Genomic DNA, 19,619 nt, shown 5'->3' with positions numbered 1-19,619 from the left:
AAGTAACATGACCACTTAAGAGCTGCCCTGACTGTACAAGAGCTTTACAGCATGCTCGCTCTTATTAAATTTACCCCTGTTCACCAGCACAACCAATGAAAATGGTTGCTGGGCACAGAGGTGTAACAGAAACATGCTATGTGCAATTCACACAGATCCCGATAGAGCCACATTAGGTGGAAACTGCTGTCTGTCCCCTTTAAACTTGTTTCCTTCTTCCCAGAGCACCAGGCTGTTCAGTTAAAATCACATTTGTCACCTTACATGCTGTGTATGGTCAAGTGACTATTCATCACAAAATGTTCCCACAAGGGACGTGGACACTTTGGCATCCCTTGGTTAAAAGGAGACCCCGGCCGGGCGCGGTGGCTCACGCCTGTAATCCCAGCACTTTGGGAGGCCGAGGCGGGCGGATCACGAGGTCAGGAGATCGAGACCATCCTGGCTAACACGGTGAAACCCCGTCTCTACTAAAAATACAAAAAATTAGCCGGGCATGGTGGCGAGCGCCTGTAATCCCAGCCACTGGGAGGCTGAGGCAGGAGAATGGCATGAACCCAGGAGGCGGAGCTTGCAGTGAGCCCAGATCGCACCACTGCACTCCTGCCTGGGCAACAGGGCGAGACTCCATCTCAAAAAAAAAAAAAAAAAAAAAAAAAAAAAAAAAGGAGACCCCTTGCCGTGGCCTTTGGCTCTCTCCCTTTCCCAGCTGCTGGACTTCACAGTGTTCCCTCAGCCACTCAGCTGATATATGCCCTGGGGGTGGCAGAGCAATACCATGGAAGGGAACAAGTGGGCACCAGATCACTTGTCTATCCAGAATGCTTACCTTGGGCTGTTAACCTCACAGAGACATAAAACAATGCATTACTGCTGAATCTTTGTTGAAGCAGTCTAGCCAACCCCCACCTCATGTACTTCTCTATTTCAGACTCACATCCTGCCAGTCCCCGAGGTCCCATTTGAGGCATGCCATGCTGACCTGTCTGCATATAGCTGCTGTTTCCCACAAATCCATACCCAATAACACAGGGCATTAGACCAAAACAACTTCCTTTCATAAAATAAATTTCTTCACCTTTTCCCATAACACAAATTTTCCATGAAAACATTGCAAAAGGAGAGCAGAAACAAGATTTTTAGGAACTGGACTTAACCATGTCTAATTAATGAAAAATATTATATATGGGCACATGTTTTATTGCATTTTGCTGTACTTTGCTTCACAGATACTGCATTTTTACAAATTGAAGGTTTGTGGCAACCTTGTGTCAAGCAAGCCTATTGGTACCTTTTTATCAACAGTATGTGCTCAATGTCTGTGTTACATTTTGGTAATTCTCTCAATATTTCAAACTTTTTCATTATTATTATATCTGTTATAGTGCTCTGTAAGCAGTAATCTCTGATGTTACAATTTTTTAAATTTTAGGTTTGAAGTACATGTGAAGGTTACATAAACACATGTCACAGGGGTTTGTTGTACATATTATCATATCACCAGGTATTAAGCTCAGCACCCAATAGTTATCTATTCTGCTCCTCTCTCTCCTCCCACCCTCCTCCCTCAAGTAGACCCCAGTGTCTGTTGTTCCTTGTGTTCATAAATTCTTATCAGTTAGCTCCCACTTATAAGTGAGAACATGTGGTATTTGGTTTCTTGTTCCTGTGTTAGTTTGCTAAGGATGATAGCCTGGCAACTCCATCCATGTTCCTGCAAAGGACATAATCTCATTATTTTTTATGGCTGCATAATATTCCATGGTGTATAAGTACCATATTTTTTTTTATCCAGTCTGTCACTGTTGGATGGGCATTTACTTGATTCCATGTCTTTGCTATTGTGGACAGTGCTACAACGAACATTTGTGTACATGTGTCTTTTTGATAGAATGCTTTATATTCCTCTGGGTCTACACCCAGTAATGGGATTGCCAGGTTGAATGGTAGTTTTACTTTTAGCTCTTTGAGGAATTGCCATACTGCTTTCCACAACGGCTCAATTTACACTCCTACCAACGTTGTATAAGCCTTCCCTTTTCTCCACAACCTCACCAGCATGTTTTTTTTCTTTTTTTTCTTTTTTACTTTTTAGTAATAGCCACTCTGACTGGTGTGAAATGGTATCTCATGGTGGTTTTGACTCGCATTTCTCTAATGATCAGTGATATTGAGCTTTTTTTCATATGCTTGTTGGTCATATGTATGCCTTCCTTTTGAGAGGTGTCTGTTCATGTCCTTTGCCCACTTTTTAATGGGTTTTTCTCTTGTAAATTTAAGTTCCTTGTAGACGCTGGACATCAGACCTTTGTCATATGCATAGTATGCAAATATTTCCTCCCATTCTGTAGGTTGTCTGTTTACCCTGTTGATAGTTTCTTTTGTTGTATAGAAGCTCTTAAGTTATTTAGATCTCATTTGTCAATTTTGGCTTTTGTTGCAATTGCTTTTGGTGTCTTTGTCATTAAATCTTTGCTCATTCCTATGTCCAAGATGGTATTGCCTAGGTTGTCTTCCACGGTTTTTATAGTTTTGGGTTTTAGCCAGGCGCGGTGGCTCAGGCCTGTAATCCCAGCACTTTGGGAGGCCGAGGCAGGCAGATCATGAGGTCAGGAGATTGAGACCATCCTGGCTAACATGGTGAAACCCCGCCTCTACTAAAAAATACAAAAAATTAGCCAGGCGTGGTGGTGAGCGCCTGCAGTCCCAGCTACTCTGGAGGCTGAGGCAGGAGAATGGCGTGAACCTGGGAGGTGGAGCCTGCAGTGAGCAGAGATCACGCCACTGCACTCCAGCCTGGGCTACAGAGCGAGACTCTGTCTCCAAAAAAAAAAAAAAAGTTTTGGGTTTTACATTTGTCTTTAATCCCTCTTGAGTTTATGTTTGTATACTGTGTAAGGAAGAGGTCCACAGGAGTTCTCTGTATTTCCTGAATTTGACCGTTGGCCTCTCTCACATGGTTGGGGAAGTTTTCATGGATGGTATCCTTGTATTAGTCTGTTTTCACGCTGCTGATAAACACATACTCAAGACTGGGCAATTTAAAAGAGAAGGAGGTTTACTGAACTTATAGTTCCATGCTGCTGGGGAGGCCTCACAATTATGGCAGAAGGTAAAAGGCAAGGAGGAACAAGCCACATCTTAGATAGATGGCAGCAGGAAAAGAGAGAGCTTGTGCAGGGAAACTCCCATTTTTTAAAACCATCAAATATCGTGAGACCAATTCACTACCATGAGAACAGCAAAGAAAGACTCACCCTCATAATTCAGTCATCTGCCATCAGGTCCCTCCCACAACACAGGGGAATTATGGGAGCTACAAGACGAGATTTGGGTGGGGATACAGAGCCAAACCGTATCAATCCTAAAATATATCTTTCAAGTTATTTACTTTGGTCCCCTCCCTTTCAGGGATGCCAATGATACATAGATTTGTCCTCTTTACATAATCTCATACTTCTTGGAGGTTTTTGTTCATTCCTTTTTATTCTTCTTTATTTTTGACTGTCTTATTTAAATTTTTTGAAATGGAGTTTTTCGCTTGTTGCCCAGGCTGGAGTGCTGTGATATGATCTCAGCTCACTGCAACCTCCACTTCCCAGGTTCAAGAGATTCTCCTGCCTCAGCCTCCTGAGTAAGCTGGGATTACAGGTGCTTGCCACCACGCCCAGCTAATTTTTGTATTTTTAGTACAGATGGCGTTTCATCATGTTGGCCAGGCTGGTCTCTAACTCCTGACCTCAGGTGATCCCCGCCTCAGCCTCCCAAAGTCCTGGGATTACAGGTGTGAGCCACCATGCCTGGCCTGTCTTATTTTAGAGAACCAGTCTTCAAGTTCTGATATTCTTTCCTCAGCTTGGTTTATTCTGCTGTTAATACTTGTGATTGCATTATGAAATCATTGTGTTATTCAGCTCTGTCAGACCTGTTAGGTTCTTTTTTATACTGGCTATTTTGTCTTTCAGCTCCTGTATCACTTTACTATGATTCTTATTTTCCTTGGACTGGGTTTTGCCATCCTCCTGAATCTTGATGATCTTTGTTCCTATTCATATTCTGAACACTGTGGAAATGACAACAAAGGATTTAGAATATTACATAATCAGCTTAGTTGATAAAGCAGTAGCAGGGTTTGAGAGAACTGTTTTTTCCCTTCAATTTCCATTTTATCCAGTACTGATATTGCTTTGTGTTTGAAATTTCCTGATATTTTCTGTCTTCATTATTTTATGTTTTCCTTTTCGGAAGCATTTTAATTCAGATGTTTCTTTTAGGTTCTTTACATGTGAACCTGTTTCCCTTATTGTGGAAGTAATCCATTTTCTTTGCATATGAGTTGGGAAATCAGAACTAAGAAAACCAAATTGGAAGGAAAAAAAAGCCCCCCTAATCTCGACACTCACACATAATGAATATTGTTGACATTTTAGAATATATCTACCCTGATTTTTACTTAATAGACACCCCATGGGGAAATGACAGAAGCTTAGAGTAAAAAAAAAAAAAAAAAGTCTCCTAGTTAGAAATGACCCACAAGATTTTAAAATTCACTAAGCATTTTCCATCTTTTTCTGTAGCCTGAATAGCCAGTGAGAGTGTATCTTGCAAGTTGCATGTAATTAGATTTCTCCCTTTTTTTCCCCTTAATCCAACTGCATCTTTTTTTTTTTTTTGAGATGGAGTCTCACTCTGTCGCCCAGGCTGGAGTGCAGTGGCGTGAGCTCAGCTCACCGCAAGCTCTGCCTCCTGGGTTCACACCATTCTCCTGCATCAGCCTCCCAAGTAGCTGAGACTACAGGCGCCCGCCACCTATCTTCTCTCTTAGAAATTCTAGCCAGAAGGCTGGGTGCGGTGGCTCACACCTGTAATCCTAGCACTTTGGGAGGCTGAGGCGGGCGGATCACGAGGTCAGGAGATCGAGACCATCCTGGCTAACACGGTGAAACCCGTCTCTACTCAAAATACAAAAAAATTAGCTAGGCGTGTTGGGTGTTGGTGGGTGCCTGTAGTCCCAGCTACTCGGGAGGCTGAGGCAGGAGAATGGCGTGAACCCGGAAGGCGGAGCTTGCAGTGAGCTGAGATCGCGCCACTGCACTTCAGCCTGGGCGACAGAGTGAGACTCCCTCTCAAAAAAAAAAAAAAAAAGAAATTCTAGCCAGGCACTGTGACATATGCCAATCAAGAGGCTGTACTGAGAGGACCACTTGTGCCTAGGGGTTCAAGTCCAGCCTGGGCAACATAGCAAGACCCCATTTCTTAAAAAATTCTGTATGTGTGTGGGTGTTGGGGTATATAAGCCATTCACAATTATAACTAGTATGTTAGTTCTTACTTCTTCTTTCCCGAGTTACTTTAAAATAAAAGTCTCACTACTTTTCTTGAGACTTAATCCTTTCCCCCCACCAAAACTACATTTCAATCCACTTCCATCAGCCTCACAGTCAGTGGAAATCTTTTAAAAAAGACCAATGAATGTCACTCCTGGTTTGGGGGGTTGTAAGTTGTTTTCATCTTATTCTATGTTTTGTTAGATATTTTATTAGAAAGTCAGAAGACATTATATCAGGGTTGCTAGCTAGAAACCAGCTTCTACTCCTTAAGATCCAACTCAAGGTACATGGTATGCAAAACCACTTCTGAATTACCATGAAAACTATGCTAGTAATGGAATGGGGGTTGGCACTGATAAAAACTGTACAGCACACCATAGTGTAACAGAGTAATGTACAGGTGTTCAGAAAGAACTAATATCAATTATATCCCAGATTCCTAAACCCTCCTGCTCCCAAATGAAGGATAAAGAAGGCTTCTCTGAAATACTTAATCCTATGACCTGAAGTCATATAATAGTTTCAAAATTATGTTGCCAGGCCAGGCGCAGTGGCTTACGCCTGTAATCCTAGCACTTTGGGAGGCTGAGGCAGGCAGATCACTTGAGGCCAGGAGTTTAAGACCAGCCTGGCCAACATGGCGAAACCCCATCTCTACTAAAAATGCAAAAATTTTCCAGGGATGGTGACACATGCCTGTAGTCCCAGCTACTCAGAAGGCTAAGGCATGACAATGGTTTGAGCCTGGATTGTGGAGGTTGCAGTGAGCAGAGATTGAGCCACTGCACTCCAGCCTGGGTGACAGAGTGAGACTCCGTCTCCACAAACAAACAAACAAACAAACAAACAAACAAACAGACAGACAAAACCCAAAATTATGTTGCCAAGCTAGTATTCCTGTAAAACATTAGGGTTGGGGGAATTTAAGCAAACAACTGTTTATTTGCTCAGCCCTTCTTAGGGCTTGGTATTTACTGCAATATTGGAAGCTGCCATGCATATATCTGTCATTGCTTACCTAGATCTCCAGAAAAAAAAGTTGTAATTTTTAAAGCTCCTCAATCTCTTTGTGTGGGGTGTGTATGTGTGTGTGTGTCTGTGTATGTGTGTCTCTGCAAGCCTCTAGCTTTCCAGCACTTTTCCTTGTACCCTGTCTCTGAGTTTGCTAAACTCCTGAATATAGGAGCGCACAGCTGACCCACAGCTCAGACATCTGGCTTCTAATAGTCCTGGTGCAATACTGATCACTGGGATTAAGAGCATGTCAGTGAGTGTTAACAAAGCTAGTTAAAACTGTTTTATGTTTTCAACAACATATGTTTCATTCAGAGGCTGGATAAAGGCAGAGTGAAACCATTAAGTCAACAAAAATGCCAAACACGACTGTTCTAAAGTCCCATGGAAAACATACTTACCTTCAGTGAGAGTTCTTAATCTTTTTTTTTTTTTTTTTTTTTGAGACAGAGTCTTGCTCTGTAGCCCAGGCTGGAGTGCAGTGGTGTGATTGGCTCACTGCGACTTCCACCTACTAGTTTAAACAATTCTCGTGTCTCAGCCTCCCAAGTAGCTGGGATTATAGAAGGATGCCACCATGCCCAGCTAATTTTTGTATTTTTGGTAGAGACGAGGTTTTACCATTTTGGTCAGGCAGGTCTTGAACTCCTGACTTCAAGTGATCTGCCCGCCTTGGCCTCCCAAAGTGCTGGGATTACAGGCGTGAGCCACCATACCTGGCCTTAAACTTCTTTTATGTCTTCATTTATTTCCAAAATGAAATGCAGAGTATCACATTTCCTATAAGCAAGTGAAAGCAACGAACTACAAAGTATATAGAAAAACAACCTCACTACCATTCTGTTTTTTAGTGCTCTACTGTTCAAGCAATTAATTTCACATTGATCACTATAGAGAGTTATAGAACCACTATGCTTCCTAGGATTAAAGGTAGAATCAGGGCAGGATAAAGGACCTCAGCTACCATGGTTTGGTACAAGGGTTTTATGTCAGTCCTCTAAGATTGAGAAGAGTCTTGTCTGATTTAAATTCTGGGAATATTCTAGAATGGTCTACAGTTGCTGAGAGAAATGTCATAAACAAATCTAGCCAGAACAAGGCTGAGGGCAGGGACCCTCTGCAGTAGTTACCGTGTGACGTGAACTACACTTAGAAGGCATATCATGGTGTGGAGTATATGCAAATCTATTTGGTTATACATGGGCTCTCACGTGAGGATTTTCAGATATCAACTAATTAGTCTGACATTTGTTTTCTCTTTTAATCAACATGGTAAGAAAACTACAAATATCTTCCTCCAAGGTGCCATCACTCTGGTCTCTTACCAGATGAAGATGTTTCCTGGTCATTCCAGATGAGGCCCCCCAGACCTCCGCAATGAATTTTTAAGTTATCCTAAAGCTAACTGTATCCATTTCTTTTGTAACAAACTGGCAGTAAAATATTATAGCTATTGAGTTACATGTATCATCAACCTTCCACTTTTCCACTCTTTCTTTACCTGTCTGTTGAAATCCTCTTCATTCTCCATCCACATGTACTCTGCAAATGGGTTTTCCTTTTCATCGTGCCCACTTAACCCCTGGTCCTCTTTGGATTTTACACTGGGTGATGTATTTGCCATATTGGATCCATTCATTATGGTAGAACCTAAAGAGGAGCAAAAGAAAAGATAAAATGAATATAAGGATAAAGGGAATGTAGATCTAAAACATGCAGATTCTGTCAGAAGCTTCTGAAATTCTAAGTCAAAGATTTTAACGATAAACAGAAACAATCTGTAACACTTATAAAACCATCCATATTCTACAGTTAACAACTAGACAGATGTACAATTATTTAAAAGTTAAAAGAAAAGATGTCTATTAACACCTAGGCTCACTTAGTCTTTCTAGGCAAGTGGGACAGGGGTGGGAGGGGTGGGAATCTTCCCATGCCAAATTTCTGTAGGTCCTGGAACCTAGTGAAGATCATTACAGCTTCCTTAACATCTAAACAGATAGAGAAAATACATTCTTAATGAACATCGTAAGTACCTACTCCTTATTCTAATTTTCAAGCTGTTTTTCTTTAAAATGTATTAAAAAATATGTTTATCATATTGATAAGCAAAATGGAAAAAACAAAAGTCACCTGTTGTCCAGCCATCCAGAGTTAAGAATAATTAACAATGTGGTACATATAACCTTCCTGAATTCCCATGTTTGTGTAGATACAAACATACACACATATTTCCCAAGTATCTATTCTCAATAGTAATAGGATCATGTGCTACAACATGCCCCATTATTTGCTTTTTCTCATTCCTATGTTATTTAATAATATAGCCATACCATCTTTTGGGGGTGTTTCCAATGTTTCTGTTTATAAAGGTTCTGCTTTATCAAGGTCTTTTCTAATTATTTATTTAGGATATCTCCTAGAAATCGAGCTGTTACATTGGAGAGTTATGTTCTCTTTTTTAAGGCTCTTGGCATTGCCACACTACCATAAGAATTTAAATTCCCACCAGTAGTGTGGAAGTGCCCGTTTCCCAACGGAAGCGGGTATTAATCATTAGTTTTATTTTCTAAACCATTGCCAATCTCATAAGATAAAACTTGCATTTTTTTTACATTTCTTTAATTTTTACTGAGGCTGATTATCTTAAGATATGTTTACTGGCCATTTATATTTCTTATTCTGTAATTTTACTGCTAAAGTACTTTGCCCATTTTTCTACTGGGGTATATGTCTTTTCCGTATCTTTTGTAAAAACATGTATTATATTTGTTATAATTTTTATTTTTTATAATTTAAATGAAAGTTTGTAACTAAATATGTTATTCATTATATTTAATTTTTTAGTGGCAATTTTTGCTGGCCTTAATTTTTTTCTAGCTCATGTATATGTTTCTGTCTACAGCTTTGTAAAATTGTATGTAAATAAAATGGTTTATTTTGGCTTCTAAACCCATTTTGATGTTTTTGCTGTCATTTAGAATATATCTTTTTCTGTTATTCTTCTAAATCTTAACAATTCCTCAAAAATCATTCCAGTCTTCATTCACTACTTTCCTTCTCTACTTATTCACCACTTCCCTTCTGTACTTAGTATACTACTTAATTGTTGTTTCATATGCATAATTTTTCTCCTTCCAATTAGATTCTCAATTCCTGAAAAGCAAGATTGAGTTTAATAGATTTTGTAACTCACCACAATATTAGGAGTTCCATAAATACCTGAGGCTTAATTGTATTTAGGCAACTTTCCTTCTCTAACTCATCTCCCTTCAACCTTGACTCCATCTCTACCCCGACTCCCACCTTCCTTGGGGCTTCTTTAAGTTTTAACAAATTACTTCCCAGGGGTTCTTTCCATCTTGGCAACACTCATGAATAAGTTATTTTCTGCTTCTGGATACCGCAAAATCTTCTTTCTTCATTCTCTTTAAAGTTTTTTTTTGTTTTTGTTTTTTGTTTGTTTTGTTTTGCAATTTCCTAACCTGTTATGGATATTAGAAATGCAATATACTAAAAAGACAAGGTAAAATTGTGAAGAGTAAAGAATAGCTGGAAAAACAACTCAGTGGTACATAGTTCTAAAATAATTCATTTAAAATAGAATCCATTTAAATCACTGTAGGTTTAAACAAAGCTACCAGTATGAAATATATCTGTTTAACATATTTTAAATAGAAACAAAAGAAATCAATGTCTATTCCAAATACAGATCCATAATAATAATTTCATAAGCTATAGAGGGGAAGAAACCAGTTCTTTATTTTTACCACTTCCATCTGTAGCATAACAATGATAGAAGCAAGGCTGTTCTAAATGCCAGGGCAACAGTATTTGCCCTGTATGTAAGTGGGGTATTCCTAAGCACAGAGACTCTTAAAGGTCCTGAACCTTGCTAGGTAGCAAGATATACTGTACTATTATTTCCAAAGATTTGGCAGTTGTTTGCAACTAGCACATTGACTTCTCACCATCAATATGGAAAATCACTATACAGAATCAGAAATCAGAGTTCAGTTTTTTAAAAAAAATATCTTCCTGTGCCCAAAAATAAGTCCTGAGTGCACATTATTGTAAGGAAAAAGGGAAAGGGAAGGCAAAGGAAGAAAAAGTAACAAAACAAAACAAAAAAAACCCTTCTAATTCAAGAGCAAGGTGGAGCACAGATAGCAAATTCCAGGATGTGCTTATTCATGAGAAAGGGAGAGGGGAATTACCATAAACTCAATGAAAACTGTTACTGAACTTAATGCAAATACTTCACAGAAGTTGAAAACACTGATATGGTATTGTCAATACTAGGCAAGTGATTCTCTTATAATAGATTATACAGTGTTGATTTGTATTTTGTACTATTCAACCTGTGTTTTCCAAACAATTAGAAAGTTTGGTGTTTCCAAACAGCAGCATTCCAACAACTTAATTTTTATACTGTTTAAAAATTAATAAAGCACTTTCATACCCACACTTCAAGGCACATAGTTCAAGAACAACATTGTTTTGTGGGCCTGCTGGGTGTGAGTGAACTGCTGCTTAATGTGCCCTGGCTTTAGTAGCTAGGTGGCAATAGGGAGATTTTTGCTGGAGATTGGTAACTCCTAGGGAAGGCATTTGGATGTTTCCAACTTGGGGAAGACACGAGGGAAGACAGGATCATCACAACTTCCCTGAAGTTCCTGCTCCCAGTTTCATGTAACATTTTCTTTCTGTTTCCAGCTCTTTCCAAGGTCACTGTTCATGCTTGAGCACTGTGTTTCTCTAGCCATTCCATTTCACCATTTCACATTCATTATTTCACTTGATCCTCATCCACATCAAGGATGAAAGTCTAGTGTAGTGAGGACAAAGAAAATATGCCCAAAGCTTCCAGAGATGGGAGGAATGCTTGGTTACATAAATCGGGTTAAGAGGCTGAATGGTTGCCACGTTGTGAGTTACATTACAGAGAGGCTCATGGTACAAGGAAATGAACCACCATGTAGGTGAGCTTAGAAGTGCATTTTCCTCCCAGTCAAGCCTTCAGATGAGATAGCAGCCCCAGATGACAGCTTGACTGCAACTTTGTAAGAGTCTCAAGCACAGGCACTCTGCCAAACTATTCCCAGATTCCTGATGCACAGAAATTATGAAATAATAAATATTTGTTGTTTTAACCTGCTAAGCTCTGGGGTAAGTTGTCACCTAACAATAGCTTATACAGGTAGTCAATAAACACTAGCAATTAACTCTGCCACACAAACCGCTATGTTACAACATCTTTTTATCTATCAAGAAGACAAATGTGCAATTTGAAATAGGTCACTGCTTGAGAAGCAGTTCTTTAAGATTTAGACCTCAACAGTAGATAAAGGAGTTTGTGTCTGGTCTGTGACTACACTGCATCTTGAAATCTAAGAACAATTTGAAACTTATTTCCCCTTCACCCCACTTGCCCTCTTATACACATGTCAAACATGCTGAAAATAAGAAATAACAGTTGTCACTTTAGCTGAAAATGGGAAAGCTCGCAACCCTGTTAATAGTCAATACAAGGGTGCTAAGGCCTGCCAAGCATTTGAGTTGGCACTATCATGGTCAAGGGTCAAGACATATTTGTGTCTAAAATATGTGGCTTGAAATAGGGACTTCTGTTCCAAGTCAGAAAGAACTCCAGGACTTTTAATGTATCTAGGATATTTCAAGGATACATGCTTCATCAGTTTAACACTTAAAACACCCACAACTTTCAGATCCAACATGCTCACACCAAAAACTAGCTATTCTTTGAACTTAAATAATATTTTTCAGAAGTTACAAACCTGCAATGTGCCTATGATAACAGTCTGCTAAGATTACTTAGGACTTTTGACTGAATTACCTGGAAAAAGTCTACTGAACAACTGAAGTAAAAACTAGTCCCTCCTATTTTGTTTCCTACAGTTTCATTACTTCCTTCAGTCTGGTTAATACCATTTTAAAAAGTAAATATTGTGGATGACAGCTTTAAATTTTATTTCAAATATTCTGCCACTGGATTCAGGTTTTGCTTTCTCTCAGCTACATCTTAACAACTAAGATCATAAATCTACTCACTCATTAATATCCGAGTGCCTACTGACCCTCAGTGCTGAGGCACTGTGCTTGACTCTTGCTTTGATAGGGTACACAGCCCTTGCCCTGGTGATATTTATATTCTCTCAGGAGAGAGACAAGAAAATAGTTAAAAATAATTATGATCCATGCTATAAAAGGGACTATTAGAAAACAATAGGGGGCCCAATCTAGTCCAGGAGAGGGGGATGGTTCAGAAAGGTTTCCCTGAGCAAGAAACATTTTCATCAACACCTAAAGAATATAAGTTTACTAGCAATAGGGATGAGAGAGAAAATGATGTACAATGAATCAAAGGCAGGAGGGAACTTTTGGGAACTACAAGAAGGTAGGTATGTATACAGCCGGAGAATGACAAGGAAGAGAGATGAGGTTGGAGAGGCAGGTGGGGCCAGATCAGATCATTCAGGACCTTAAGAGACCACATGAAGGATTTTGGATTTCATCCTACATAATAGAAGCCATTATAAGGAGTTCTCAAATTCCTTATAATGCATTGTAGCATGATTCGACATATTTTGAGATCACTCAGGCTGCCATGTGGAAAATGGATTGGAGAGACAGAGATTAAATAATGAGAGACTGGTAAGGAAGCTATTGCTCCAATCGAGATGAAAAAAGGGTAGCTGCTTGAACTAAGATGATGGCAGTGAGAAGAAAGGAGGTAGACTCCAAAACTATTTTAGGAGGTTTCTGGTGATGAACTAGATGTGGGGAGTCAGAGTGAGGGAAATATCAAGGATAATTTTGGCACAAGCAACTGGGTGGATGGTAATGTCATTCACTGAGCTAAGGAACTCTGTGGGAAGGGCAAACTTTTCTTGGGTGGTGATAGGGGCGTGGGGGTAAAAAAGGTGATGAGTTCTATTTTGGACATGTTAAATTTGCAATGCTTCTGAAACACTCAAATGGTGACGTTAAGTAGGTTGGCTGTATGCACCAAGAATAGGAGAAGTCTGCCTAAATATAGAAAGTTAGAGTAGTCGTTTATATAAATGGTAACTGAAGTCATAGGAATAGAGGATACTGCCTATGGAGAAAATGCAAAGTGAGATGAGAAGAGGGTCCATGACCCAGCACTGATGTGTGTGAACATTTTAAAAAGTCAGGTAGAAGCCAGGCGCTGTGGCTCACGCCTGTAATCCCAACACGTTGGGAGGCCAAAGGAGGTGTATCACTTGAGGTCAGGAGTTAGAGACCAGTCTGGCCAACATGGTGAAACCCCATCTCTACTAAAAAGACAAAAATTAGCTGAGTGTGGTGGTGCATGTCAGTAATCCCAGCTACTCGGAGGCTGAGGTAGGAGAATCGCTTAGACCTGGGAGATGGAGGTTGTAGTGAGCTGCGATCGCGCCATTGCACTCCAGATTGGGTGACAGAGCGAGACTCTGTTACACACACACAGAAACACACATACACACACACAAAAGTCAAGTAGAGAAGGAAGGCAACATGAAAAGGAAACTGAGAAGAAGCGTTGAGAAGACAATCAGAAGAGTGTGACATCACAGATGTCCATCACAGATGGATTAAATGGTAGCCCCCCAAAATATATATGTCCATGTCCTAATCCATGGAATCTGTGAAGCCTACCTTATTTGGAAAAAAGGGTGTTTGTATATATAATTAAGGACCTTAAGATAAGGAGATCATCCTGAATTATTCAGGTGGGCCCTCAATTCAACGATAGGTATATAAGAGAAAAGCAGAGGGAGATTTAATACACACACAGAAGAGGAGGAGGCAATGTGACCATGGAGGCAGAGATTGGAGTGGTGTGGCCACAAATCAAGGAATGCCTGCAGTCATCAGAATTTGGAAAAGGCAAAGAACAAATTATCCCCTAGAGCCTCCAGAGGGAAAGTGGCCCTCCTGATGCCTTGACTTTGCACTTCTGGCCTCCAGAACTATGAGAGAATAAATGTTTTAAGACACCAGTTTGTGGTAATTTGTTACAGCAGCCACAGGGAATGAATCCAATTCCAGTAAAGTAGGAATACAGAAGGCTGCTGAAAGGTCAAGTAGGAGGAAGACTGAGAAGTGTCCATAGAATTCAGGACCATGGAGTCTCTGATGACCTTAACGAGACCAGTTTCCATGGAGAAAAATGAGAATGAAAGCCAAATGGAGGTAGGATGAATCGTAGGTGATACCAAGTATGAGATAACTCAGAGTCCAGCTGCCAAGGGAAGAGGCAGGGATGGACAGAAACTGGAGGGGTATGAAGTCCATGGAAATGACATCTTTAAAGATTAGAAAGTCTAGTTCATGTTTAAATGTTCACAGAAAGGGTCTAGTGGAGAGGGACAGGTTATACATACAGGAGGGAGAAGGTATAGTTGATAGTGTAGGTCCTGGGAAGGCAGAAGGGAATATTTGTTTATTTTCGAATAGCTAATACATTCCCACCATTCAAAATCCAAATGCCTGGGATGCTTAATTAGTAAAAGGTGGTTGCATGGTGAGCACGAAATCAGAGCAGTGGGAAGAGCATCAGGAGAAAGATTTTATCCATTACAAAGCCACATGAAACATCCTTACTCCACGGTAGGAAATTTCACTTCCCTGGTGGCAGGAATGCTTATATCCCCCAAGTGTAAGTTGGTCTGCCCAGACAGCTGCTGGATTAATGCATCAAACTCCAACTTTCTAACTTTTTGTTTATTCTTCTAATTTTTCACAGGGTCATACACATACACAAACACAAATAAACATTTTAAAGCTACATAAGCAATACAAGAAATAATTTTTTAAAGCCTTTTAAAACCACATAGAACTTTTTTTTTTTTTGAGATGGAGTCTCACCCTGTCACGCCAGGCTGGAGTGCAGTGGCGCGATCTTGGCTCACTGCAACCTCCACCTCCTCGGTTCAAGCAATTCTCCTGCCTCAGCCTCCTGAGTAGCTGGGACTACAGGCGCGAGTCACCACGCCCAGCTCATTTTTTGTATTTTTAGTAGAGACAGGGTTTCACTGTGTTAGCCAGGATGGTCTTGATCTCCTGACCTTGTGATCTGCCCGCTTCAGCCTCCCAAAGTGCTGGGATTACAGGCATGAGCCACCACACCCAGCCAGAACATATTTTTATATAGCATGTCATACTTTGCACTAAAATAATTTCTGTCTCCTTGTTTTACAAGATTTTCTTTTACTAAGTAAATAAACCCATCAGATTTTCTCCATTATTTGGTGAAGAATCAAGGAAAAAAAAGAGAAAGGGGGAGTAGTTCAGTTTTTGGTGGGGTGAGGAGACATATGACATGTATATAGAATTTTTTTTAAAAGGTTCCAGGTAACCAACCCAAATGTCCATCAATGACAGACTGGATTAAGAAAATGTGGCACATATACACCATGGAATACAATGCATTTTATGGAAATACAAGATTTCCATAAAAAAGGATGAGTTCATGTCCTTTGTAGGGACATGGATACAGCTGGAAACCATCATTCTCAGCAAACTATCACAAGAACAGAAAACCAAACACTGCATGTTCTCACTCATAGGTGGGAATTGAACAATGAGAACACTTGGACACAGGAAGGGGAACATCACACACTGGGGCCTGTCGTGGGGTCGGGGGAGGCGGAAGGGATAGCATTAAGAGATATACCTAATGTAAATGATGAGTTAATGGGTGTAGCACACCAACATGGCACATGTATACACATGTAACAAACCTGCACGTTGCGCACATGTACCCTAGAACTTAAAGTATAATAATAATAAAAAGAAAAAAAAAAGGTTCCAGGTAAATCTTGAATTAGAATGATTTTGTCCCATGTACTTCCATTTCATTTATTTCCAGAGAAGCTGCATGGACGTTAACAGAAAACAAATAAGTAGTCATTCTGCTAAGCTTTCCTATATTGACCTCAATGCACAAATGTTCCATTGGTTATCTTCCATTTGATGCAAGAACAGTGCTTGCAAATATGACGTCAGTGAGCTTAAGCAAACAGAAAATGGAACTTACCTGCAATTACAAGTTAACAAGAAGTTTTCAAAAACGTTTTAGTTGACAAGGAAGTCAGGAAAAAGAGGAAAATCACTTACGTGATCTCTACATTTGTAAATTATATCAAAACAAAGGTAAATTACAAATAGAGGCATTTTCTAAATTAAACTCAAGGCTGCCAGATGAGAAAGACAGTATAAATACAATACAGTCTCTTTTTCATTAATGTTTAAAACTTGTCCTATACTGACCTATAAGTTTGCCCCACTGATGAAATGGAATCTGAAAACTGGGATACAGATACTCTGGGAAGAATAATAAAACTGAACTTAATTACAGCAACAGTCTAGTCCCTGGACCAGAGCCAAGAAAAAAAAACAGAAGCATACTCAAATAGGATTAAGAATGCATTTAGCTGGCCAGGCGTGGTGGCTCATGCCTGTAATCGCAGCACTTTGGGAGGCCGAGGTGGGTGTATCACCTGAGGTCAGGGGTTCTAGATCAGCCTGGCCAGCATGGTGAAACCCCGTCTCTACTAAAAATACAAAAATTAGCCGGGCGTGGTGGCAGGTGGCTGTAATCCCAGCTACTCGGGGAGGTGGGGGGTGGGGGGAGGCAGGATAATCACTTGAACCCAGGAGGCGGAGGTTTCAGTGAGCTGAGATTGCGCCTTCGCACTCCAGCTTGGGGGACAAGAGCAAGACTTGTCTCCAAAAAAAGACTGCATTTAGCAAGTGGCAAGAAGGTCTATTCTAATTGAGCGGTTTTCAGTCTTAGGAGTATATAGAATCGCCTGGAAGTTCTTCCACATCCATACTTTGCAGATATTCTGACTTGTTAGGCCTGAGCCAAGGTCCAATTTTTGCATTTCTGCTTGTTAATTTGCTATAGGTAATTCTGATATATAGAAAGACTAAAGGCCTAAGAACAATTCTTCAAATATAGTGACTATTCTCTACCTGGAATAGTCCAAATCCTAATTACCCTAATTCCTACACCAACAGTTCCCAAACTAGTGTTCTACAAACTACAGTCTTGTGAATGTTTTTTGGAAAAAAAAAAAAAAAAATCATGGCCATGTGTAAATTCATTGTTCTGAAAAGTCCTGTTTAATTTACCAAGCATTTTCCAAATTTATGTATTGTTACCTTTATTACACATATTACATACATTTTTAATCTGGTAACTATTAACAATCCCAAACTTTTAGAAACAATGCCCCAAGGATGTTCTGTGATATCACTATCATTCTACTGGATATGTACAGAACAGTCATAAAATGTACTCCACAAGGCATTTAAAGGCAGTTTCAAAGGTAGAATCAAAAGACTTGCCAAAAGTCAGTGGCAAGATTTCTAGACTCAGCCTTCTAGTCCTCAAGTTCCAACTCCTCGCCCCAAAGCCAATCAACTGTCCTCCCAGAATAACATCAAACAGCAATTAGCACGTGGTCCTCGACTTCTCCAGATCAGCTCCAAAAAGACACAGACTATTAATGGGGGAAATATTGTGAAGTCTTTAACAGATAACGTTAATCAAAAACATCCCTATGGGTAAATTATTATATATAAAAAGCTTTTCTCACCAACAAGTGTCTCTATACATTTCAGACTGATATGATGACAATTTGTTTTTTAAATGCATAATTATATCAAAAAATGCCACTATAAAAGCCTGAATACAATCTCCGAGCCTAAGGTCTTCCCCATTTTCACCTCCCTCTCACATTTGATTACTTGTATATTTGAGAGAGTATCACTCATTATTTGTTTTGGGACTAGTCTATAATCTTGGAAGTTTCTTGAGGGCAAGAATCAAGTCCTTTATAGCTTCTAGCATGCCTCTGTGCACCCACCAGGTCCTTAATAAATAATCTGTTGATTAACTGTCATTTTTAGAATGCTGTATTCTAAATCTCATTTCCTAGGCAGGAAGCCCATGCCCTTAGGGGTTAGGATCTGTGAGTGAGCACTCTTCGTTGAGTATGAACAGTTATTCCCCAGTCAGTGACAGCACTACTCTGGAATCTGTTTTTGACAAATCAAGTTACTCAAGAGGGATTAAAAAACACTTATTTATATATTTTTTAATAGAGATGGCATCTATGTTGCCCAGGCTGGTCTTACACTCCTGGACTCAAGTGATCCTCCTGCCTCAGCCTCCCAAAGTGCTGGTATAACAGGCATGAACCACTATGCCCAGACTATTTTTTAATTTTTATAGAGACAGAGTCTCACTCTGTAGACCAGGCTGGAGTGCAGTGGTGCAATAATGGCTCACTGTAGCACTGAACTCCCAGTCTCAGGCAATCCTCCCGCCTCAGCCTCCCAAGTAGCTAAGACTACAGGTGTGCACCACCAGGCATGCCTAATTTTTTTTTAAGAGAAGGGGTCTTGCTATGTTGCCCAGGCTGGTCTCAAACTCCTGGCTTCAAGCAATCCTCCTGCCTCAGCCTCCCAAAGTGCCAGATTACAGATGTGAGCCACTGTGCCTGGCCGGGGGGAGCGGGGGGAACACTTCTAATCTAGAAAATTTTGTGTTCTTGTTTACTATTTTAGCATTAATAACACCAAGTGACTATAACATTCTCTTCATGTGCTGTACGCTAAGAATAAAAGCTTGCCACAGTGGAATTATCTAAACTAGAAGAAATCCATACTGTGAATCCCAACAAAAATCACAAAAAGGGATCACATGTTCATTTTATTTGACATATTTCTGGAAATAAAGGTTTGCCTCAGCTAAGTGGGGAGAGGGGAGCCAAGCAGCATAACACATCTGTAATGAGGTAGCGAAAACAGTATCCGCTGGAAATCTTTTCAGGAAGGGTGTCATTTTGTGTTGGAAAAGCTCTTTGAAAGTTAATCTGGGGGAGAAAGAGGGTCCTTGAGGAACAAGGGTAAGGTCAGAACATTTCCTGGGAGAAAGGAGAACATTTATCTGGCTAATGAGGGCACAGTGCTGGACAGAGTGAAAAAGAAAAAGTCAAGAGTCGTACATTTCAGAGTATGAAAGGCCTCACACTGTGTAAAATGGACTACACCTTAAGACTTCCAATTTTCAGTAAGACTATTAGGCCCATATAAAATTCAGGAGTCTGTGGATTTTTTGGTGTGGAAACCACTCAAGAGGCAGATTTTATGTCTAAATTGCAATGGCAAGACTTAGTATGAATTGGGAATTTGTCCCAATTTATGAATTGGGAAAGCATTTAAGACAAGTTTCTC

At 40.0% G+C, this 19,619-nt stretch overlaps 1 protein-coding gene across 4 annotated transcripts in view; it reads right to left on the bottom strand.

Annotated features, from left to right (window-relative positions):
- PAIP2B (poly(A) binding protein interacting protein 2B) overlaps positions 1-19,619 on the bottom strand; it is a 42,691-nt gene that overhangs the window by 8,977 nt on the left and 14,095 nt on the right. For all 4 annotated transcript variants that reach the window (XM_065526980.1, XM_005575632.4, XM_065526979.1 and 1 more), the window contains one exon: positions 7,846-7,994. In XM_065526980.1, coding sequence (XP_065383052.1) covers positions 7,846-7,983 — 138 coding nt within the window. In that variant the 5' untranslated portion in view covers positions 7,984-7,994. The remainder of the gene's footprint in view (positions 1-7,845; positions 7,995-19,619) is intronic.

This window comes from Macaca fascicularis, chromosome 13, assembly GCF_037993035.2.
Source record: "Macaca fascicularis isolate 582-1 chromosome 13, T2T-MFA8v1.1".
In the NCBI taxonomy this organism is placed as follows: Eukaryota; Metazoa; Chordata; class Mammalia; order Primates; family Cercopithecidae; genus Macaca; species Macaca fascicularis.
The sequence above is the reverse complement of the archived record's forward strand: the minus strand, read 5'-3'. Positions and strand labels throughout refer to the sequence as shown.